Raw genomic sequence first — 24985 nt, 5'->3', positions numbered from 1 at the left:
ATTTAACCTATACAAAGACAGAAACATCAAGGTGACCCCTTTTTAGATTACAGTTAGTAGCGGGGTAGTTATTAATACTGCAAAAGAGGCAAGCATCCAAAGGATGAAGGCCAAAGTAATGGGTGTTTCTTTTATGCTTGCAAATACATACATAAATCTTAGGCTTTGTTAAGCGAAGTGCTCCATTGTAAAAATTGCTTTAATACACAGATGAAATATCTATTTCCCTACAGAAGGAAAAGAAGCACTTTTATCTAATGCTGAATCTCACTGAAAAAAAGCACAAAGTGTTTCTATTGAAAATATATTTCTATGGGTGCAAAAAAAAAATAATTAAGAGGTTAAATCAACCCAGCATTTTCTTTATGTTCATGAACAAAAAGTGTTTCAAGAGGTGGCTCTGAAATTCCAAGATACTGAAAAAAGTTAGTCTTTTAGATTTTTACTGCTGTTTTTTAGGTCCTTGTGTAAAGTAGAAATACGCAGGAGAAATCAGGTCAACTTCATTTTCCACCAGCTTGGAAAACTGGGCAATCGTAGAGAAAGGCCTCAGAGCCATTCACCTGCTGCTAGAAGGAGAGCAGTCTTTTGAAAACAGGCCACTCACAGTCAGAAGGTTAACAAAGATATATCAAAATAAGACTTACAAGCTCAAAAAGGCCCATACACTAAATGTAGAAATAGATATGAACTTTTACTCCACCAAGGTATTTGAAATGGAAACAGAGGCATATTATAGACCTTACATACAGATCTAGATACAGATTTTAATTTTGTAGGAGGTAGGTTTTAAATGTTTTAAAAACAAACATTTCTTTCCTGCCAAGTACTTCACCTCATGCGGTTCTATGATGTGGAGAACTGGTGGATTTGGTTTTGGCTCATCAGGATGACGCACTCGCAGACGTTCTGTAGCCATTGCCAGTTCATCAATAGCAGACACGTGATCCCTAAGTACCATCCAATATTCATGAAGTAACTGTAAGAAAATCCCAAACACATTAGTAGCAGAACTGAGTTGAGTTCCCTTTATATGATGCTGCCATACAATGTATAATGTGAAAATCTTTTTGGAGTAAGGGATATTTCTTTACAGTAATTCAGCCAACAACAAATTACGAAGGAAAATAAACAGTATAGACATCATCTTGCCTGCTTAACAACTATAAATAGCTGTATTTCATTTCTTTTACAATTATTTCTTTTACAACTATTTACAACTATTATTACAATAACTATTGTAACTAAAAGTTCAGAAACAAAATGCTTTACAAGACTAAGCAAATGCTGAATAAAATAAGGAAAAATGACTAAGCAATTTTAAACACCTAGCTACTATAATAATAAGATTGCTTCTTAAAAATGAAGTATGTTTTAAAGAAATGTTAACAGTTTGAGTGGTCTTGATAAAGGCACAGACAAGCACAAGGTGAAGATAACATTAGGGTCAGTTCTCTGAAGAAAAAGTAAATTCTTGCTTTCTACAAAAGAAATGGCTGCAAATGGAAGTATAGTATACATCTAAACTGATGTTGTTTTTAAATTACTGATAATACTGTAAAATATTTCTTCCTAAGCTTTCCACTATTTATGCATTTGATAAAAAATATCTTCAGTAATCTTACTGAACTGCTGATGCATTTTGTAAATGCCAAAAATCACTATTTGTTAATTTCTGATTTTTCAATTGTAAAGATATTTGTAAACACTCAGTTGCTGGGGGGTGTGTACTGATTGTTTGGGGTTTTTCTTTTAGCTCAAGAAAGACTACTGAAGCATTTGTTTTGAGCTATGTCTAGATTACAAACATAACATTTCTGTGTATTAAACCTGGCAAACAGGGTAAGGACAGAGAATAAGCTGAAAGGAGCTTACTCCCCCAAAACTAAAGAAACTAAACTATAATTACAGAGACACTAAGCTAAAATTACTTTTGCTTAAAGAAAATAAAAAAAAAAAAAAAGAAAAAAGAAGAGCTTGATTTTGATTTAAGGGTTATTTTGCAGAGTATCATCCCTGTATCCCAGTGTAGATTAGAGAAGTATGGACAATTGAATCAGTATTTCCAAGTCTCAATAGATGGAATCATAACGGCAGTATTTTCATTCTCATTGGCAAATTAGTCTCACCTTTTGCTTCCTAAAGTAGAAGGACATGAAGAGGCCGTGTGCCCTTCTTGCAGCAGAAAATCCCCAACACATAGCAATGCCTTGGTAACTGGTTACCTTATATCTCCTCCTTTAGTGACTGATACAAGCCAAGGACATAAAATAATGAAGCATGAGAACAGCTAGGGTCATTACTCTCCAACGTCTTGAGAGCAGCACAACTTTACTAGGTGTTTAATAACTTTAACTATCAGATACTTAAATGCTGATTGAGATGTCATTTTGTTTAAAAAGGTTTTGCACTGTGTTACACTGTAACCTAGTGATTTTTTTCAGGCAGCTCCAGATTAAGTCTCACTCCTAAGTAGCATCACCAATTTGAGGACAGTAGGTGATCAGTAATCAAGTTTGCTAAAAACAAAGACACTGAATTCCATTAGCTAATCTAAGATAAAGTAAATCACTCTCTAGACTATATTCTCTTCTTTATGGACTAAAGCTAATAACAAATGTTTAAATTCTTGGACAGCATACTTCTGCAAGAAGTATCTTTTCTTTTTCAAAGCCTCCTAGGAAAAAGCAATTGAAGTGACAATTTCCTAGAATCATGAAACAGAAAGCCTGGGAGAAAGATTACAGGGGCAAAAACCTTTCAAGGAACAGGCATTTCCTCCAATGTCAAACCACATTAAAAAAAAAAGTGTACAAAACAGTCAATAAACCTGAAACTAGTGTACCAAGTGTGTTCTACTGAAGCTGAAGTCTGTGTTAATTAAAAATGAGAAGGAGAAGCATTCAAGAGAAAATACTTTTGATTACACCTAAGCTGTAAGACAGGATGAGACCCTTGTATGCAACAGCTCTTCCCCCTTCTCTACCACTGGTATGCATTCACTGCAAGGGAACACAGACACACAGGGATGCATGAAGAAAGCCACAGCATACTCCTGTAGTTCTCTCTGATCCAAACAACAAGAGACTATTTCAGGTTACATTGTGTAGTAAACAAGATCCAGGAAATAAAGCAATAGTGAAAGGACATCTGTAGCTAGCACAAGACTGAGGATAAACCAAATTACAGAATGGACCAATGTTCGATTTGCTGAGCCTTGCTACAATATGATTTAACTAAAGAGACAAACGCATTTAGTTATATCTGTATACTGTCTTAATAGATACAATTACATTACTTACTAATTTGCTTAGTAGCCAGTATAGCTTTTAGAAACTCCTAAATCATATATAAACCATTTTAAATCAAAACCTGTAATAATCACTGTGGAAAATCTTTGCGTAGGCAAACTCTAATTTCAGGAATACAACTTAGATTTGTTCATATTCAGCTTAAATTTGTTAATATTACATTAAATGGACTACACAACTGTTTCATCACCATTTCATTTACTGTACCTTATATTCCTTTTTCCATGCCTCAAAGAGTTCCAAAAATATGCTGCCTTCTTCAGTTAGCTTAACATCCATTCGGTGAGCTTTGGCAAAGGAGAGAATAGCTTTCAAGGCACGTTCAGTTTCACTGGTTGCCCACAGTCCTCTACTTGTGGTGGGCAAACGGTCATCAACGAGCCCTTCTTCATCTTCTATCATCTCCTCAAATATTGCCATTTGGCCTTTAACACTTCAAAACAAACCCAACACAGTCCTTATCACTGATTTTGTACTTCCACACCCATTTCTACTTATTCATCATGTATTTCAGCCTTCTAATATTTGACTAAAGGATAAAAGTAAACCAAACAAATATAAACAGCTGTTTTATTACTTGATATCCCAAAAGCTTGCTTTCAACACAGTGACCAATGAAATCACTATACAGGCCAGGTTGTCAGCTCAAAATCGTCAACAGTTTTTTTAAAAGCTTACGCATCTTAATTATATTTCAGTAGTTATTAATGATTAATGTCACATTCATTTAAAAAATTTGCAATTCTGACTTCAGAAAGAAGTCAGCAAGAGTTACAGTTCAACTCTGAGGCAAAATTTGCTGTGTATTGCAGTATTTAAGAACACTACAGCTTCCCAGTTCACTCCTTGACACACAATACTAATTTGGAAACACACTAACATTTCCTAATGATTCCAGCAATCATTAGGTAGCAGAACTTCCACTGGTAAAGACGGTTCAAAATGTTTTCTCAGTGACCTCAACATTTTTTAATCCAATTTTGACATTCTGAGGGATATGAGAGAAAAGAGTCAAAGAGAAAGCATGCAGAGGGCTGCAATCTATGCTTCTCAGTACTGGCCACTATGAATACTTCTCACCACGTGCTGGTGCAACCTTTCTCTCAGCTCTCAGCTGCATTCATGTCTGAAATCTCTCCTCTCATTGTGGCTTTAGTCACATTTTGTTACTTTATGAATTACACAGAATTAAAAAAAATTATCTATGAACAAGTTTGGTATTATACCATTTGCAACTAGACTGCAAATAAATATTTGCACAAACAGGGATATGTGTTTAATTAGCATACTTGTATTTATGCACACAGTTTCTGAACATTTCAACATTTCATTTCAAATGTACGGTCATATTACAGCAGATTGAGAACAAGTGGCATGTATTTGTTCCTTGTACACAACTTTTTCAAATGAAATTTACATAGAAAATTAAACTTGACTAATAAAATTGCTATCAAGGCCACAAGCAAGAAGTTGCTGTAATTTGTCCATAAAGTTATTTCAGAAAACAAAGTAGAAAATATAAAACAATCCAACTTTCACTTTTTTAAAAATAGGAAGTTTATAAAGCTATGAACTTACGTATGAGAAAAGAGCTTTGACTCGTATTCTGTGAACAACTCATCAGCCTTACAAAAGACACAGCTGCAATACAGAAAATTGAGAACAGAAACACTCAGAATTTCACCAGAAACAAAAGTAATTCCTGTAACTCCCTATTCCAACATATAAAAATCACACAAAGACCTTAAAACAAAAGAACAATTTAACAATCTTATGTATACTCGATATAACAACTGACAGGAAAAGATTTTGTAAGAATAAAATAAAAGTTCGTAATTCTAACAAATGGATCTGTGATATCTGTATGCATACAAAAATTGAGTACAGCATAAAGACTTTAATTTCAAATGAAGGAAATTTTAGTAATACACTTCTAAAGTATATTATCTATTTTCAAGACATACTTGTTAAGTGGAAGTCTAACAGGTCGCAAATGGCAGACAGTGGCAGCCTCGATAACCTGCTTAGAAGGAGGGCCTTCTAAGTTTTTCACCGCTTCTCTTACAATCTTTTGGAACTTCTTCACTTCCTCCAGCTGGTTTGTGAGCAGGTATTGAAGGCCTCTGCAGTCACGGAATCTGATTTAAAGAAAAAAGGAACTAATTGCACGGAGTCACCAAATCCAAACTTGATTCAGCATTTTGAAGTAGAAGAGAAATAGTTAAATAGCAATACAGGATAACACATGAAATTCATATCATAAGCAAACGCTTATTACTGCTACATGTAATGCTGTTAGAAATCACAGAATCATAGACTAGTTTGGGTTGGAAGGGACCATAAAGACCATCTAGTTCCAACCCCCCCGCCATGGGCAGGGACACCCTCCACTAGACCACGTTGATGCCTCGTATTTGTAGAGCAGAAAGACTCTTTCCAAGACTTGAGAGATGCAACTGAATATTAGTAGTCAACACCAACCTGCAACATTCGGGTCCACAATGCAAGTCTACTAAAGGTTAATGAGTGCACATACTTACAGTCTTATTTACATCTGTTGGCCAAACTGATTTTCAATGCACCTGTGCAATTCACAGCAGACATGCACCCATCAAAAATATACTGCATTTTGCAAGTTAGCTTTCAAAGTTAAAATTATTTAACAGACATGACAGTGAACTATTTTCCTAAAACCTAGCTGTCTTGATTGGAGTGGGAACATGAGCACTTCCCATATTGTGTTTTCCTGTGAGCAGATGTCTCTTGCTGAGAGTGCACCATTCGTACAAGGTCTGGCATTCGAATACAAGACAGTGTATTACAAGACTGTGGTTCTACCCCATATGGAAATTTTGATCCAAAACATCTCTTTTGTGAAGTGTGAAAAGCACAGGTTTAACAACGCTACTAAAGTTTGGCATTTAAAATTACCTACTTAAGCAATGTGCATTTTAAAATAAAATAGACAAGTTTGCCTAACTAGGTAGTCTGAAAATACATGTAAATTGCAATCACAAGTCACCCAGACAGCTTTTGAGTAGCTCCGAGGATGGAGACTCCGCAGCCCCTCTGGGCAAATGCACCAGCAGTTCGTCACCCTCACAGTAAAAAAGCGTTTCCTGACGTCCAGAGGGAACCTTCTGTGTTTCAGTTTGTGCCCTTTGCCTCTTGTGCTGTCACTGAGCACCGCTAAAAAAAAGCCTGGCTCCATCTCTTTTGCATCTTCCCTTTAGGTATCTACATACATTGAGAAGATCCCTCCTGAACTGCTGAACAGTCCCAGCTCTCTCAGCCTCTCCTTATATGAGAGTTGCTCCAGTCCTTTCATGATCTTCTTGGACCTTTGTTGGACTCTCCCTAATATGTCCATCTCTCTCCTGTACTGGAGAGTCTAGAACTGGACACAGAGTACTCCAGGTGTGGCCTCACCAGCGCTGAGTAGATGGAAAGGATCACCTCCCTCTACCCGCTGGCAATATTTTGTCTAATGCAGTCCAGGATACCATTAGCCTTCTTTGTCCCAAGGGCACATAGATGGCTTTTGGTCCACCAGAACCCCCAAGGTCCTTTTCTGCAAAGCTACTTTCCAGCTGGGCAGCCCCGATATCCATTTTGAACAAACAGAATTTCCTTCTTCCTTCTCAGCATAATTCTGAGTTTTGAAGAAAAGAAGAGGTAGTTTTGTAACTTTATTTAGACTATTCAATAGAATTATGTTAAGTACTGAAAAGTAAAAGATCTGCTTACTTCCAGCAAGTGCAAGGAATTGGCACCTTTTAGGATCATAACAACAGAGTAGTCATAGTGGAGGATATGTCTTTATGTATTTTTAATTAAAATCTGTGCATATTTTAAGTATTTAAATGTATACACATACATTTTATATACATATTAGATATTTATATAGAGATGTATATGCATTTACATAAATCTATTTAGATATATTTTTATATATAATAAAAATTATGTATATAACTACAACATGATTCAGAAAGACTGTATTTAAGAGCATAAGGATTGTTTATATATCTGAGAAAATCGCCTGAAGTTAGGCAAACTGTGAGAGCATGCTCCTTCCTCTATCTCCCTTTTCTGTGATGAACTTGGAGCTGGAGCACAGAACATGCAAGACGAGGCTAAGAGAAAAGTGTTTATTCAGCCTTAAAATGAGATCACTCAGCAGAGACCTTATTGCTTTATACATCTATATAACTGGAAAGTACAGAGAAGACTGAGCCAAACTTTTCTGAAAGGTGCATGGTGAAAGGACAAGAGACAACGGACACAAGATGCAACACAGGAAATTAACTAGATAGAAGGATTTTTAATTTTTTTTTTTTCCCACCACTAAGTGTGTCAAACACTGGAACAGGCTTCACATAAAGGCTATGAAATCTCCCTCCTTGGAGATACCCTAAACTTAACAGGACAAATCCCTGTGCTACCTGATCAGGCTGAATCTCTGAGCATGGGCCTGGATCTAGAAGCTGGGGGTTGGTCTAGGTGACTTCCAGATGTCCCTTCCAAGCAATTATTCTGTAATTGCATACAACAGTGGCACTGTTGTCTCTAACATGAAACCAAACCAAAATTCTTTGCTCAGAAAAATAGCGATGCTGTTTTATGCTGTTACACAAGGATTTCCTGATATTGTCTACTTTCCATTTAAGCAAGTCAATTTCTTTTGGAGGTTAACTCAATTTTAATGCAAGAAATTTTGAATCTTTCTTACTCAGCAGTTGCATGAGTATAGAAGATTGTAAAACCACAGTAGATAATACAAAGGAACATTTAAAAGAATGCTTGTCTAGGAGAAAATTGTAATTCTCTTGCTTTTCTTTCCAAGTGTTCTATCTAGTTACGTTTTTTGGGGGACTGTTTTTCAGACTTAATTGAAGCCCAGATGCTCTGAAGCAAAAATGCCTGTTATTTAATTGCAGCACAAACTGGTAAGAGGACTTGAGCAGACTTAACTGTATTCATTAGCTTATTTTAGCTATTCTCTTACTTCTCTGCCATGGAGAGTTTATTAGTCTGCTGTTTGTAGTTGCTGGTTATTTCATTTTGCACACGTTGAACAAGCTCCTCATCAATGGCATACTGTATAGCTGTCTGGATGACATCCAACCACCAAGGAGAACCTGAATGTATCTGTATGGAAAAGAACAGATTTATCCATGAACATTCAACAAACCACCAATTTACTCATTGCGGCAGAGGTTTATACTGCTCTTTAGGCCACACTCAAACACAGGCTGGTAAATTCCACGGAAAGTAGAAGATGAGAGTATGCAAAAAAAACCCAACAAACAACCCTTTCCTGTTTAAGTGAATACACAATTAAGACATTCTTTACATTCCCATCTACTTCCACACCTTCAAGTTGCTTCAGTAGAGTTAGATTCACCGAGGCCATCTACACAGAATAGCCACATCAAGATACCATAATCCCAAAGTTACCTCTCTCTCTCTCTCTCTCTCTCTCTCTCAAAAACAGATGAAAGGATCATTTAACCAGAGAAAGGAAGCTCTCTGGGAAATTAACAGAACAACACTGAAGTGACCTTATAATTTTAAAAGGTGAAAGAAGATACAGAATTTACTTCCTTGTGTGCCATTTGCCCCCATTTCTTTATTATTTCTTTACTATTATGCAAGTGACAACCAGCATTTCAACTCAGGTGTTCATCAATTCATTAAGGGTTTACACCTTTCCATGAAACCTGCATTAAACACAATTAAGCCTTAAGGACAATGACTAAACACACAAAGAACACTTCCTTTGAAAGTAACTGAAATACTATCTGATACACCACAGAAATGTTTCAAGGCCAAAATCTATCACTTATTTACTTAAATTACAGGTGAAGCACAGTTAATACAGAAATCAAGTATGTACTTCTGGTTTTAGTCATCTGTCTATCAAGTACTATGTGCCTCAAAGTGGGGACCAGAGAATACATTTTGGGCTGTGTGTGTGTATATGCATGTGCAGACACTGCCGAAGTCCCATTCCAAATAGGTCTTCAAAGAACTGCTAGAGAAAATAAACATCTGGAGTTCTGGATAAACAGGTGAAAATAATATTTTAAAAAATTTGAAAATTCAGAGACTATATATGTAAGAGCTACCCGCCTTTCTCTGGAGCTCCCGAATGGTCTGAAGAACTGGCTGTAAGGCCTGATGGGCTTCTGCAACTTCTGCATTGGATTTACTCATATAATGCTGTCGTAGTTGTTCTGCCTGTATGGAAATAAGAATTTAAGTTATGCACAAATCATATTTATGAGGAATAATTGAAAAGGTAAAAACTCCCCAGCTACTATAATGTTTTCAAATGGTTAGCTACCTACATGCCACCCACTTTCACGTGTAAGCAATATTTAGCCTTTTTTTTTCCCTCTAGCATCTAGCATTTATTAGTAAGGCCAAAAACATTTGAGAAGATCAATGACTACAAAGATGCTAACTATGCAATTTTGCATTTGGACAAGCTCGAACAACACAATAGGAATACATTGCATTACAAAGAGGAACTGAGGTTTAACTCATAATTCTTACTTCTCTGTACATTAAAATATATTGTGTTGAATAAGCAAACAATAAAAAGATCCTAGAACAATCTGAAAACAGATTTAACTAATCTACCTATAAAACTTATCCATAAAATAACGAGAAAGATCTAAATTTCATTATTTTCAGGGGCATCAGATATAATTTTTTTGAAAAAATTATGTCTGACAGTGAAAACCCCTCTTGCTATGCAGGTGTCTTCGCAATATAATCAGTACCAGTTTATTTGGTATTTTAAAATATGAACAAATAACTTACCTTTATTTTATGCATTTTAGGGTGTGTTTAAGTCTTTCTTCTTTTTGTTTGCTACTATCAAGATAATTATATTATTGTTATAGATGGAGAACAGTTTACCAGGAGTGGACAGGACTCTCGGGTATTTGAATGAGACAGTAGCAAAAGGTAGCTATGAAAAACAATCTCTGCTTCAAATTTACAAGCAAAACACAAATTTATGGATCCTTCTCTTTACAATACGTCAGGAGAAGGTGATATAAAAAAAGTGGCTAGAGTTACAGGTAAATAAAAAATGGGCAGTATTTCTATAAAGGCAGGTAGGAACTTCTTTAAATATTTAAGAGAACAAGTCTCATTAAAACAGAATAAAATGCATAGAATTTGCATAACAATGAAAAAATATCACAAGATCTCTAAATAATAAGACAGATACCGATCACTACCACAAACTGGAGAGACTAAAAGAACTGGGCTTGTTCGGCTTGGAGAAGAAAGGCTTAGAGAGTACAAAACAGTAGCCTTCCAGCAGCCAGAAGGAAATCACTTCACTGAAATACATGGCAAGTGAACAAGGGACAATGGCTATAAATTGGAATGGAAGGTTCTATGTGAATTTTTTTCCCCACTATGAGGATTATGAAGCATTGGAACACGTTGCTTAGATAAGTTGTGAAATCTCTTTCCTTGGGGGTTTTAACAGCCCAGTTGGATAAAGCCCCAAGCTACCTGGTCAGAAATCAGTGCTGACCCTGCTCTGAGGGGGAGGTTCAACTAGAGACCTCCCAAGATTCTTTCCAACCCAAATGATGCCACAAGAACGATGTTCTTTTGCAAATGTGGTCCATGTGTCCACTACGAGTAACCAGTGGGGAACAGTGATCCCAGCTATCTTACCAAGTATTTCCCCAGCTAAGATTAAGGATATAGATAAACAGGCTTATGCACACAGGAAGTAACACAGAGACCTGCTCATCTGGCCAAAAGGTGGTCAACTTTTCTAGATGTTTAGGCCGTACAAGAGTGATGGGCAAACCAGCTGCTGTAGGGCATGCGAACAATATAAGTAATACAGGGAGAGCCTGAACAGATGCCACTGGCAAGCTTTAGGCTATGAAGAACACTGCAAATCAGGACCTTCTCAAGAATGTTTCAAAGAAGATATTATGAGTACCACACAAAGAAAATGGGAGGAAATAAAGGACTCAAAAGAATCCAGGATGATGCATTCTTTATCAATAACATCTAAGTAAGTTATTTCCGCAAGAAGAATTGTGGAGGTGGGGAAATAACATTTTATAGATAAAAATTACTAGAACTTCCACAAAACACACTCACAACGTAAGAAATCACCAAGCATTCAGAACAGCAGCATTTTACTGGACATTTCTGCTCTCATCTCACACAATAAATAACTCGTGATTTTACTAACCTGAAAGGAAATGTACATACTTAATTTGAAATTTTATTTTCTTTAATTAGAGAAAATAGTGAAGGATAATGTTTTGGGTCTGGCTGAGATGGAGTTAATTTTCTCCATAGCATCCCTCCTAGTGCTGTGTATTGGTAGCCAGCAAGGTGTTGATAACACACCAGTGTTGTGGCTACTGCTGAGCAGTGCTGGCACAGCACCAAGACTGTCTCTCCAACTTTCCTCTCCTCACCAGTAGGCTAGGGCTGGGCAAGATATTGGGAGGGGATACAGCCAGGGCAGCTGACCCAAACTGACCACAGCAATATTCTACACCATATGACGTCTGCTCAGCAATAAAAGCTGAAAAAAGTGTGGGGGAGGGGGGATTGTTTCTCCTTTGCTTCCATGTGTGGCCTTTTGCTTTTGCTTTATTAAATTGCCTTATCTTGACCTACGAGGTTTTTTTCCATCTTATTTTCTCCCTCCTGTCCAGCTGAGGAGGGGAGTGACAGAACAGCTTTGGTGGGCACCTGGTGTCCAGCAAAGGTCAACCCACCACAGATAAATAAAAAGATCCTCTTCAAAATGTATTTATATAAAAATGAACAATCTTTACCTCTTCTGCAAGTCGACTATCTCGCAAAGTTGGGGGAATTCCTGGGTGCTTTGCCAACAACAATTCCATCAGATTATGTGTAGAATGAAGTCTCTAAATACACAAAGTCAACAGCAATCACGAACAATATATTGCAACATCTGTGACAGAAAAAGCTTTACCAGCAATGAAAGCTTACCAGCAATGAAATTAGTATTAAAATTAGTTTTGTTTTTTTCCTCTGTTAATCTGGAAATATTCTATAAAGAAAATAATCATTCTTTTCCTCATTTTACTGAGGCAGGAAATGAAACATTAAAAATGTCTTCTTCAACACCTCAAAAGCAAAGCAGCAGGCAAGTGTGATACCAAGTCATCAGATTGTGTCCCATACTCGCCCTCCTAATTAAAACGGCCCTTGACTACTATGGAAAACAAATTATTTATCTCAGAGTACATTCTTTTATAATATTATGAAAGATAGTTACAAGGAGACAATTTATTTAGCCTATCTAAAGCAAAAAAGTATAAGGAAAAAACCAGCTCCCAAGAGCTTCAATAATTTTTCACATTTTTTACTTTTCTGAAATAAAGGATGACTGAATAAAACATGATCTTTTTGTTTATTTTTAGGGAATATAAACTTGATTGTTAATATAAGGCAACTCTGTTCCTTTTCCCTAGGTTCATGCTACGTATCCCAAACCAGACCCCTATTATTATGCTGCTTGCATATCTCCCACAAACTCATACAAATAACCTCCACTATCATGAACTTGTGACTTGTGCCCTTCTTACCTTCTGGGTTCACTTCACCTTTGCACTATTACTATCTCAGCCACTGAAAAGCACTGGCCAGCAGTGATTTGCCATTATCTTAAAGAGCTAAGTCTACACAACTGGGAAGTACTCCACAGAAGTTGAGTTTTATCACACAAAGGCAATATCAGACAGTAAAACAGCTTAATTAATCTTGTTATCAGTAGCTTAACAGGTTTATGTGACATTGCTATGCTAAGTAAAAAAAGTCTCTGGATGTCACAAATGAGAAGGAAGGATCAAAGAAGCACAACTGAGCCATCAGATGACCACATGCAAGATAATACAACAATAACTTCATGAAGCAAGCAAAGTAAAGAAATAGACAAGTGATCACTTCTTATTTATCTGTCATTAGCATTTTAAATATCTTGTTATGCTTAAGAGAATTGTGGTCAATTTAGAAGCGATATTTCTTGAAGAATATAAAGATGTTACTTAGAGAACAATTGCTTTTTTTACTATGAAAATATATTCATTTTTTAATATAATATTAAAAATGTATCAATATATTGCCTGAAGAGAAAATTCACTCTGATTCTTTTTCTTTTCAGTGAACATCTTCTGCAGTGCAACAATTTTATTCTTCTCTATCATTTGACACATTAATATAATTCTCAGCGCAAACTCAGCATCCTGTATTTGCAGGATGCAATACAGTACCATTGATGTAAGCAGTCACAGTAACATACACAAGTCTAGGAATTCAGCTTGTTAATTTAATGCAGAACAGCAGGTGGAGATCATACACTGCTTCTGGGATATCGTGGAGATCCACAAGCAAAAGTTTTTAGAAATACAGCAGTTATTTAAAAAGGAATTGAGAAGGTCACTTGACAGATTCCTATCTAAAGATTGCGATAATGACGACAGGTTGAAAGAGTCATTCAGCACACCACTGCAAGGACGAAAAGACTGACCTGTTAAATTAAATCTAAAGTATTTCAGTTTTTAACTACATCTCTTTACATTTGAATGCTCATCACTCACTTGCAAGGAATCTGTTTTGAGCTTTTCTTTGTGCTCTTCAGATGATCGTAACACTTCTCTGTACAACTCTGCAGCCAATGCATACTCTCCTGAATTAAAAAAAAAAAGAGTAACAAAAACATACACATATTGTGTTGGTTTTAAATATACAAGCAGCCATGACTGGCCATCACTTTAACATAATACGATGTTTTCAGAGAGGCTGTATAATATCTGCCTGTCTTCAAGCAAATCTTCCCTATTCACGCCCCCCCTTCCCCCCCCCCAAAAAAGAAACAACAACAACAAACAAAACCAACAACTGGTAAAAGACAGTATTATGTTTTACAAAGACTATGCAGTTTCCAAATTAAATATCTTGTGACTGCAACATCTGCAGACTTCTTGATCTTAGAATATATATTCATAGTTGCATAAGTCCAAAAAAATCTCACATTGCACTAAAAAAAAAATCTACAACTCACTGCAGTGATGCATTACTGAATTCACGCTGCAAACACATTATTCACTCTTCCAGTGAAAACAATGAAAGTTGTGTCATACTTCAGAAATGCAGAAATGATTAAATACATGCAGGGAACATAACTACTGATGTGAGCTGCTAACATCACAATCACTTCTCAGAAAACAGATTATATAAATTAAAAAAGAAATACAAAATTGAAGGTGCATATGGAAAAGCAGCAAAAAAAATATTATTTTCTCAACTGACGGAAATTTACTTAGCCAGTAATAGTCTTAGAAGACACTTAAAACATGGTTAAGTACAGGGACATGAAATGAATATAGACAGGTAACAAACAGAAACCATCTTCCTATACATCTGGAAGTGTAGCAACCCTATTTCAATCAGATTTGTGGCTTCATACATTGAAACAGTTGCCAGCTGTAGGGGAGTAGTCCTGCAATATACTGTTGCCATTACTAGTAACAGGCCAAAAGCTATGTACTGAACTTGCAAGGCCTCAAGCCTGAGGCTTGTCAGGCTTCCTTTGAATTTTTCTTGACCTGCCACGACCTTTTACTTGGCTTAGCTGTGACAGCAATTTTGCTAATTCACTAGGCGTCTATGGCTAATTTTTTATTATTTGCTTTTTTACTTTTGTTTATCTTTGTGTGGTACAATCAGCGCTTTCTAGAGCTAGCTGTAAGAAGCTGTTATTCTATGTAGAATGAGATACTTACAACTAACACAATGATGTAGTGTAGAGAAACACAGGCCGAGTAACAATAGCAGAGGCCTTGAAAAGTAAAGATATAGGATGCAGTGTAGAGTACAGCCATGGGATGCTAAGAGATGGTGCACAGGCTTGGCAGTGAATAAGGAAGCCATGGCTATAAACAACTCACCCACAGTCAAAGAAATGCAGACCTAGAGCTGGACAAAACTGGTTTTAGGGGCAACAAAGAGAACAAAGAAATAGTATGTAACATTCATAAACGGCATCATGTACACTAAATTTGGTGTTAATGTGGAGCTGCAGATCAATGAAGAAAGAGAAAGATGTAGAAGTGTGCTAGCAAACTTAAAAGTGACCCTAATTGGATCTTCCAAGTGAGAAAGAACAAACCAAACACAAATATCTTATCTCTCTTGACAAAGAACTCCAGGTGGTGACAACTAGCCATAGCACTGCCACAACCATGAAACCATTGACCTCAGGATCCAGAAGGGCAGTAGGAAGGTGAGCATAAAAGCAGGACAAGCAGTAGAAACAATAAGTGTGATTATTATTCTTTTTTTCACCTCTAATTAGATTGGGACTAACAATGAAACCTGTAAGATTTCAATTATTCTAATAATAAATTTATGGCTTTGCTTATATATAAGGTACACTTCCTCCTTGCTCATAAAGACAACTGAGTGTACAATAATGCTGAGGGGGGGAGTTATAGACCAGAACTCTGCCTCAGTCCTGCTTTTGTTTCTCACCAGATGCAGTTTTAATCAAACTGTATTTCAAAAAAGGCTAAACTTACTTTTTGTTATTAGTGTATTTTATAAGTATTTAAGAAGTCTTTTTAAGCACTTAATTCTATCAGGAAAACTTGATCTCCATCCTGCAATCATAATAAAGTATTTCAAACTTACTAACTACAGACTAGAGAACTTGAATGTAGTCTTTCTGTAAGGCAAGTAACAGAAGAGGCAGTTTGCTTGTTCTCCTCTTTGAACGAAGACTTTAACATGAGTTGGAAAAATTCAAGCAGTTTGTCAACTTTAGAAGACTTCTTACTTGGCAAAGAGGCTTTTTTTTTTTTTACATTCACAACTAAGTAATTTTACTTTTTTGTTTAGTGGGACATTCAAGATCAATATTTTTGTTTCCCATTCAAAGCTTTCTTCCCTCCTAATTCAGACAAAATCTACATTGACAGAGCTGTACAACAGGCGGCAGCAGCAAAGAGATTTCACAGTAAGCATAGCAGTTTGCAAGGCAGGGGGCACAAATGAAGCCCAGAAAGCAGGACTGATAAAACAAAAGCAGGTTAAGTACAATTACACACGTATGGCTTCTTTTATTTTCCCAGTACACATAGAAGGTAGAATCAAGACAAAAAAAAAGCCAGAAATACTCTGAGACATCTCAAAAATGCACCAAACTACACCTATTCTTTTCTCCTTCATCTGGAATAAATGTTGGTTTTGGTTACAAACACTGTTACAAGCCTCTCTAGTTTCCCAGGATTTCACTATGGCTTTTTCCCCAAATTAAAAAAACCCACTGTTTTTACATGGTGTCATCTAAAGCATAATTAGCCTACTAAAAAGGAATAAAGAATATGCTACAGCCATTCAGTCTTACCTTTAATGATATGGATACCAGCTAAGCCATTAAGAGCACACACTAACTGTCGGTGAGCTTCCTCACACTCTGTTCGGCATTTCTTCTGCAGAGATGTTAACAGTTCCTCCATGGTCATGGTGCTGAAATGGAGACCAAATAGCTCAAATTTGAAACAAAACCACAATACTAGCCAAGTAAAACTGTCGTGCTGTGCTGCAAGAAAGATTGTTACATGCATCCAGCATACTGTACAAATGTTTATTTGAGATTTATTTACTTATTTTTTAATAAGTAAATTGTCATGATAAGTAAATGAAGCTGACAACCCATAGTTGTCAGCTTTTCTTCCAGCTAGAGCTTTACCCTAACTTGAGTATGTCAAGGGGTTGACATCTCCTAAAACCAGAAAGAAATAAGAAACACGAAGAAAATTAGAACTAGGTAAAATAATCCTTCACAGGGCAAAAAATTTTGCTCCTTCTGTTGCAGTGGTGAATTGGAAACAAGCAAAAATAGACGTCATTTTGCTAGAAGCTGTTCAAATGAAAACAGCTATGAGAGACTACATTTCTCCCCTCTACAACTAATCTAAACATGCAAAATGCATGAGGTGTCAAGGTAAAGAGGAAAATGCATGAAATGAGAACAGTGAAGATTAGCAAGTATCATTTTAAAACTTGCTTTTCTATGTTTGCTTGTAATATTTGTAATTAATGAGAGGAATTTAGTCAGAAGAGAATTACCTTAACATAAAAAAATACAGGAAATGGAGAAGTAAGAGGGAGAAGCAAGAACAGAGATGAGAAAGAAGAAAGAAAGAAGTATGAAGGATAGCTTGGAGTAAGACCAAGGGACAAAGAATCCAGGCAGGAAGAAGACCAATGCGAAGGGATGGGAGAGTAAACTGCAACAGCAGTCTACAACAGCTGACCTGAGGCTGCTTCTAAAACCAATTGCTGCTGTGAGACCAGACACTGTCCCCCTCCCTGAAACTCTGCTCCTCACCCTCATTCACCTTCAGGAGAAGCATTTACTATTTGGCATTTAGTGCTGTGGAGTAGAGTAAGAGATGACATAAATGCTGTGCAGTCTGGGCCCAAGGTATGCTGGAAGGGTATCCTTGACTAGCCCTTTATTTTACCCTCCTTGCAACACTGTTCTATCTGCAGAAACTGTTCCTTGAGTTTACACTAAAGTGTTAGACTAGAGTAGGCTTTAAATCAGTATAATCATCTATAATTAGCTGAATTCTGCAGAGGTATTGGTAAATACACATAGCACCTGCAGCTCATACTCTGATACTTCTGTCATTACTACTTATCTTTCATTTGCAAAACCATCAGCAGTTTCAAGAAAAGTTATAAAAGCAAAAGGATGTACATAGAATGCAATTTGACACATAGCCTGAAACTACCAATTAAGACAAAAAGAAAGGGTTTTTTACTCAGTTTAAGTAGGGGAGCCTAGAAAACTCCCTTTTGAGGGCTGTATTTTTGCTGAATAGATGTTGTCATTTACTGCCTTCACTACACAGGTGGGAAAAAATGTCATCTAGCACAGAATATGCTCCAAACTCAGCTTTCTTGTTTCAGGCCAGCTTCTCTTACCCATATGCTCCAGCGATAACTTTCTTATTTCAGTAAATTTCTCTTATTCATCAAAGTTCCTAGCACTGAATTTCTTCATCATTCTCCTACATATAACCAAATCCAGGAGCCAAATCTTCTCTCTGTTCTAGGAATGTCCACTGCTACAGTCAAGCTTAGTTCACAAAAAAGATACATAAATAGTGCTGGGAAACTCCTTTCCTTTGTGCATATGATTTTAATAAAGATTAAATTTTCAGTGCTAGTTTTTCCACCACAGTTACTATGCAGATGTCACTCTGCAACCATTCCACCAAAATCAACACAGTACTAAGCCATCCCCAGCAAACTCAGCTCAGTTTACACATTTCATTTGTACCCCACTGGCTCATTTTAATTCAAATCTTGTATGGGCTGGTGGTAATATTGATTTATCTCACATTAGAGTCCTTGCTTCCACACTCACAGACAGAAAGTGCTACAGCACAGTGCCTACTATTAGTCCCTGCTGAAGTAGGTGCCCTGTATGAGAAAGGGGAAGGATTAGGACAACTTCATAAAAAGATAGAAAGAGACTGAATAGAATGGATTAACAAGACCAGGAAACAATAGAAATAACACTAGCAGTGTTAAAAGTTTAAGTTCTTCCCTATCTGTAACTTAAAAAAGAAACGACATAGTGCTCAAAGATTGGAATGGAAAGAGCCTGTTCTTTCACACACCCCCCAACTTAAAAAGCAGTAGCCACATTTTGCTAAGAGTACGAGCAACGTGCTTTTGGTCTAACAAAGGCTGAGACCAAACTGGTATTTGCAGGGCACTTGTGAGAGAGATCATCTTGAAAGCACGCAAAAAGAGAAGAAAGAACAAAAGAAAAAGAAAAAAGCATTTGAACAGCTTTCAAGTTTGGATTTACATTTACAGATTCTGCAATCTCACAGTAACAACACTTTCTTTGATTTAAAGAATTATTCCATTCTGTTTATTTTGTTCATTGGTCTCATTTATGAACATGAGTTTCGTAAGAGACAAAAAATCAGTGGGCTTATTTAAAACTGAAAAAGAATCTGGTTTGTTTCACACTCAATCTGTCACCTGCAACACCCTAGTATCCATCAGCATCTAAGGTTAAAATGTTACTGCATAAACAGCTGCCTCTCAGTACTATGTTCTTTAACACAAGAATTACACTAAATACCCTACTGCATCCTGTTCAACTCCTTAAGTCAGATAGCTTGGTGAGGCATAGTTGCACATTTAACCAAAGAAGCATAAAATTAGGCTTGTTTGAGAACTGTACAAGATCTTGCACCATTAGGGACAATTTGTGTTTTGTTTTTAATAAAGCAAGCCATTTAGGAAGTGACAGAAATTCACCTTTTCTGCAATGGCAAGAATTCTCCCCGAACAGCTTGTGGATGACAGCAGGCCTGCCTCAGCCGCAGCAAAGGGTACAGAATAGAAGTCACAGTCCTTCTATCTAGGCTACTAAGCTTAAGAGTCCAGTCCGAAATCTTCCTGAGTTTTGCCAATGCATCCTGGCAGCACACCTCATGCTGGCGATGATAGAAGTGTCTCTCCACAGGAGAAAAGTGAAGCCAGTGTACATTTTCTGTCTGAGGGGGGATTTGAATCTGCAATTAAAAAAGAAAATAAGTAATTTGTAAATAAAGCTATTGATAAATGTTGTTCAGGAATTTTAAACCCCCAAACTCTTATTTACTTGGTCAATCACATCCTTCTTTGCTGATCTCCACATTATCTTGGCAATTAGACTGTAGAGAGGCCGGGGATTTTTCCTACAGTAAGGTCGATATAAAAGTTGGTCCCACCAATGTTTGACCCAGTAAGGATCAATTCCAAGAAAAAGGACTAATCCATACAGATCTGCCAAGAAAAGAAAGTGTTTTAGTATAATGTTTCTGTTTTAATACTTAACAATATGCCTCAAAAAAAAGTTAGCTTTCATACAAAGGTTACCAGGCATAAAGCAACTACATTCTGGCCATAATCTTTTCCACTTGTTTTCCAGTCATTCCCTCACCAAAACAGCTAATTTGAGGCAGAGGACCAGGTGGGGCAAGGTGGAGGTTCTCTCTTTTAGCTAGTTGTTGACTTTCATAGAGCTTGCTGGAATATAACTATTTGTTATTAAATATTAATTAATTAAAAACACTTTCCTAATTTCAAGTTTAGCAGAACAGAGCAATGAATTTAAATTTATTCAGAGCAAGGGTGAGAGGCAGAAATTACATGATTGCATATGGGTAACTGGGTTTGCCAGGTTTTTCTATAACAATATTACTCAGTATCATTACTTCAGCCTGCTGTGCACCAACTGTCTGTTGCCCACCATCCTAAAAGGGGCTGTAATTCAGCAGACTTTCCCTTTTCTGCTAAGGCAGAAGAAATTAACAAACACACTTTTACTGTTTTCTTACTGAGAGAATACAGCTTGCTAATTCTGCCCAATTCAGAAACCCATCATTTTGGGGGATGAAACTTACTGACCTTAAGCTTGTATCTAAATCTTACTGGAAAAATACAGAAGCATGTGTTTAAGTGCTGCATGTGAACAATGCAGAAATCGAAATATATGCTGGTATCTTATAGATAGTTCTTAAAGATCTAGTGGCTACATTCTTTATGGTAACCTTCGTATCCAGCTGAGAGCCATAAGACATTTACCAAATACATCATAGACCCAAGGAAGAAAAATCCTGGGAATCATTTCTAAGCAGGAAGCAATTGTGTACCCAGAGATCCTATCCCACTTCATTACAGCAGCAGCACAGATTCAAGTTAGTCAGCAGTTTTCATCCCTTATGTGATGGGGGCTGCCTCAGCATAGCCTCAGCGCCTGGCCAACATGTATTATGACAATATGGCATTTCAGATATGTATTAAATCAACACTATCACACATAAGGACTTGAACAAGTTAATCGTAACAGTCAAATCAATCACTTCCTTCTGCAGCGTTTGCTTTATTAACTATATATTCTCAAAACAAATTATGTTTATCTATACATTTAATCCATAATTCCATAATGAACTAATCTACAATATTGACTTATATAAGTTTGGTAACTGGACAATAATTCACAAATGCACACAAATGCTTATACTGATTTATCCACTTTCAAACTCATTGCCTCCATGTGTAGCACATATTCTAAATCGATCAAAGAACAGAGGGAGATGAAGTTAGTCAGTTCTCTTTCCTTTTTTCTATCTTTGGCTGAAGCCTGTCTACAGAAACCGAGTACCTCATAAAAAAAGACAAGATAAATGCCACCTGCTAACATATTGCTCCCTACTCCACACATCTCAAGTCATGAAGTCTTTACATAAGGACTTAATACAGTTTCATTAAGCTTTAGTACAATTTTTAGAATTTATATTTATGGCAGTTGATGCCCACAGTAGTTCATACAGGGCTATACAAAAAGTAAATACAGCTTTGCTTGCTGTATTTGACAGAAGCAGACTATCTTTAGCTACAATAGAGAGGGGTTAATATTTACCCACTCTGCTAGGTGAAAGTTGAAGAACAGACTTGAGTCAGGTGTTTGACATACAGCTTCTCTACTCTCCAAAGTATTTGTCTAACACCGGGAGATAAAGATTTCAGCTCTGCAATTTTTATATTGATACATTTATTGATGGCTTTATTATATGCTTAAAGTTTATGGCTTACCAAGTCAGAGTACCTAATGAATTCAGAGCAAAACTAGCAGTCATTTTAACTGCTTCAATCCACTACCTAATAATCAGCACAAGGAAAATCCACAGATGACGCTGCTGTGTAAAAATCTCACCTTCTAATCCTCGCTGCACAGGAGTACCACTGACACACCAGCGATTTATTCCACTTAAACGGAGTGCCATTTCAGCAGCCTAGCAAAAGAAGATAGAACCAATGGTAGGAAAGGAAGAACAAAGATAGTGTGGAACACAGTCTGAAGACATGTGGACCTTATTTTTAAGAAGTTTGAACATCTTTTCAGTATGTAAGATTAGCAGACCTGTAAGCACCATTGGTACAATATATTACAAAAGTGTGTATAAAGTTATTGAGCTTTCTGGAAGGTAACTGAAAGCTGATAAAAGCCACATCTACTTCCAAGTAATCAAGTGCAATTAATGGTTCACACAAGGGAAATAGTTAGCAAAAGAAACTGTATGTAAAAAATATTAAAAAATTAAAGCCTATAAGCCATTACATAAGTAGCATTTTTGTCTTCCTGTCTTGGACAAAAAGACTGGACAAATACTAATTAATCTCCCTCTGCAGACTGCAGCCCTAGAGCATGCAGACACACTGCTGACTATTTTAGCTTCTAGACCCAAAGGATGTATCTATGCCTCTGAACCATGTCACTGAACAGGCTAGCGTCTTGTTTGAAGCTATCAAACACCATATACAACATGATGACCTAGTTCTTTAAACTGTCAGTATAGATTATGTTAAGTATTTTTTGAGCTGGATATACTTCACAGTCTGCCAAAATTCCAACAGCAGAACCATTTAATAGTAAATATCTCCAACAAAAAATGTGCTTCTAAAGAACAAGCTACAAGGACAAATTACCTGAGTGCACTGAACATTAAGAGGGGGAGAGGGAAGGCTATTGTATAATTTACAATAAGCTTGTCAAAAATCTTTTCAAGTTAAATAAATGCATGACTGGGAATGTCATACCTTTGCAGTAGTACATTCAACCATTTGTGCTTCATCAAGGCAGATCCTCCACCACTCCACTGCTACTAAGGGGCTTGGGATGGCCATGTACCGCTTCTGGTTCCTGAAACGGCGCCCATCTTTGCTGTTACTGTGGGGTATATCTACATAGTTCAGTTCAGTGCGGAGGACATCATATGTAGTGATAACCACCTCCTGCTCTGCCAACATGTGTGGCTGCAAAAACCCATGCTTCTTCACACCTTGATACACCTAGGTAGATGTGTATTCAATAGCACAACAAAGAATGAAGGTAAGAGACTTTAATAAAAATGCAAAAATACCAGTACAGCTAAATACATACATGCTTTTAGAAGTGTTCCTCACATAATATGAAATCCTTCATAAAACCTGTATTCATGTAGTAGCATGGTAGGAAATCCATATAAGTAACACAGCTAATAAATGCAATACAGACATTGATGCAAAATTTTTATGTATAAGTATTAATACCTTCGCAAAACATTATTTTTTTCCTTTGAAGAAGACTTCAGTATTTGCTACAATAGTTATTTGTTGCAACAGTTGTGTGCAAGATTAAGTATTCTGTAATGTTGTACGGAGCGACATTATGTTAAGTCAGTGTTACTTGTCCTCTCCTCTCCTTTACCTTTCCTCCCACTGCCCCAAGAATTTCACAGATCATTAGGCAAAGACAGAAGTATGCAGTGAAATATTTAAACCCCCCCACAAATTATACTCTGGGTAATGTTTTATCTACAAAAAGGATTTCTACAGAGACTATGAAATAGACAGTACACCCTAGAAAGAAACAATGTCTGTGCACCAACAGAATATTATTATAAACCTTTCATATTGACATTTGTTCTAATATCAGAAGTACTTTTCTTATCTCCCTTGTCATTTTAAGCATAATCCTTTCTGAAACATACAGTAGCTTAAACAAAAAAACCAACAAGCTAAACCAAACATTTTACTACATGCTTCCCCATGGTAGCATTCTACATTTAAAGAAAATACAGTACCTATTACAAGTACCAATATACGTACAATACCAAAACATGTTAAAATTTCCAATAATGTGTGGTATAGCACAGAATCAAAAAATATTTTGAAAATAGCAGTGTTTTCTCATCTCTAGGATTTTTAGCTACTAAAAGCAATTATTACCAGAGCTATATATCAATTGCCTTTTTTTTTTCCTTCTCATACAAACTTTTTCTCTTGCTCCCAATTTACCTCAGAAACCTCCTTCAAAGTTACAGGCATCCATTGCTTACTTTAAGAATTTTATCATCAGCTACTTCTTACCACTCATCTATTAATATTAATCACAGTATTAAAATAGATAAGGCTTTCTTCTGACAGATAGAGGAATATCTCTTTTTTAGAAAGACTCTATATTCTAGTCTTATCTTCAAATAGCTAGCATCTTTCTCTACTCCCCTTTCATTCTGAGAATTCATGATTTATTATATAAACACTAACCAAGCTGGCTCATTCTTATGTGCAACTACCTACAAACACTTTTGCCATTTATGAAATTCACACCATCTTGCAGTCCCTCATAGTGTCACAAACATTAAAGTTCTCTTAATTCACACAAGTAATAATTAAAAATTACGGTGACACTATAAAACCTTTGCTGATTCCCCCCCCCCTTTACCCCTTGATGACCAGTGCACGATTTCAGTGTTAATTTCACTGTTACTGTTCTTTTCATTCCAGTAATGATCTTCCTCTACATTCGTGCATAAGGCAGACAGTGTTTCTGTCAACTGAAGGAAACAGTTCCAGAAAATGTCTGTTCAGCCCCAGACTGTGACAACAGAGCATGTGCAACGAGGTCAATGCACATGAACTCAAGAGGGAGAACGGGAAGGGGTAAAAGTAAAAAAAGAGCATGCTCGCTGAAGCAACTGTTAAGAAGAAAAAAAAAAAAAGCTGTCAAAGTCTAATGATCTCTT

The 24985-nt window shown here is 36.6% G+C and overlaps 1 protein-coding gene across 2 annotated transcripts in view; it reads right to left on the bottom strand.

The window, feature by feature from the left end:
* SHPRH (SNF2 histone linker PHD RING helicase) overlaps window positions 1–24985 on the bottom strand; it is a 56211-nt gene that overhangs the window by 14806 nt on the left and 16420 nt on the right. The window contains exons 10-22 of one of the 2 annotated variants that reach the window (XM_075748468.1): window positions 23019–23270; window positions 22135–22213; window positions 20038–20201; window positions 19692–19948; window positions 16747–16868; window positions 13940–14028; window positions 12152–12244; window positions 9447–9554; window positions 8320–8462; window positions 5276–5449; window positions 4890–4952; window positions 3519–3744; window positions 836–979 (exon numbers count right to left, since the gene is read on the bottom strand). In XM_075748468.1, the coding sequence (XP_075604583.1) occupies window positions 836–979; window positions 3519–3744; window positions 4890–4952; window positions 5276–5449; window positions 8320–8462; window positions 9447–9554; window positions 12152–12244; window positions 13940–14028; window positions 16747–16868; window positions 19692–19948; window positions 20038–20201; window positions 22135–22213; window positions 23019–23270 (1914 nt within the window). The remainder of the gene's footprint in view (window positions 1–835; window positions 980–3518; window positions 3745–4889; window positions 4953–5275; window positions 5450–8319; window positions 8463–9446; window positions 9555–12151; window positions 12245–13939; window positions 14029–16746; window positions 16869–19691; window positions 19949–20037; window positions 20202–22134; window positions 22214–23018; window positions 23271–24985) is intronic. The other variant, XM_075748469.1, reaches the window with a different exon arrangement.

The sequence above is a fragment of the Balearica regulorum genome, chromosome 3 (assembly GCF_011004875.1).
Source record: "Balearica regulorum gibbericeps isolate bBalReg1 chromosome 3, bBalReg1.pri, whole genome shotgun sequence".
NCBI classification, from domain to species: domain Eukaryota; kingdom Metazoa; phylum Chordata; class Aves; order Gruiformes; family Gruidae; genus Balearica; species Balearica regulorum.
This window is presented reverse-complemented; position numbering and strand designations above follow the sequence as displayed.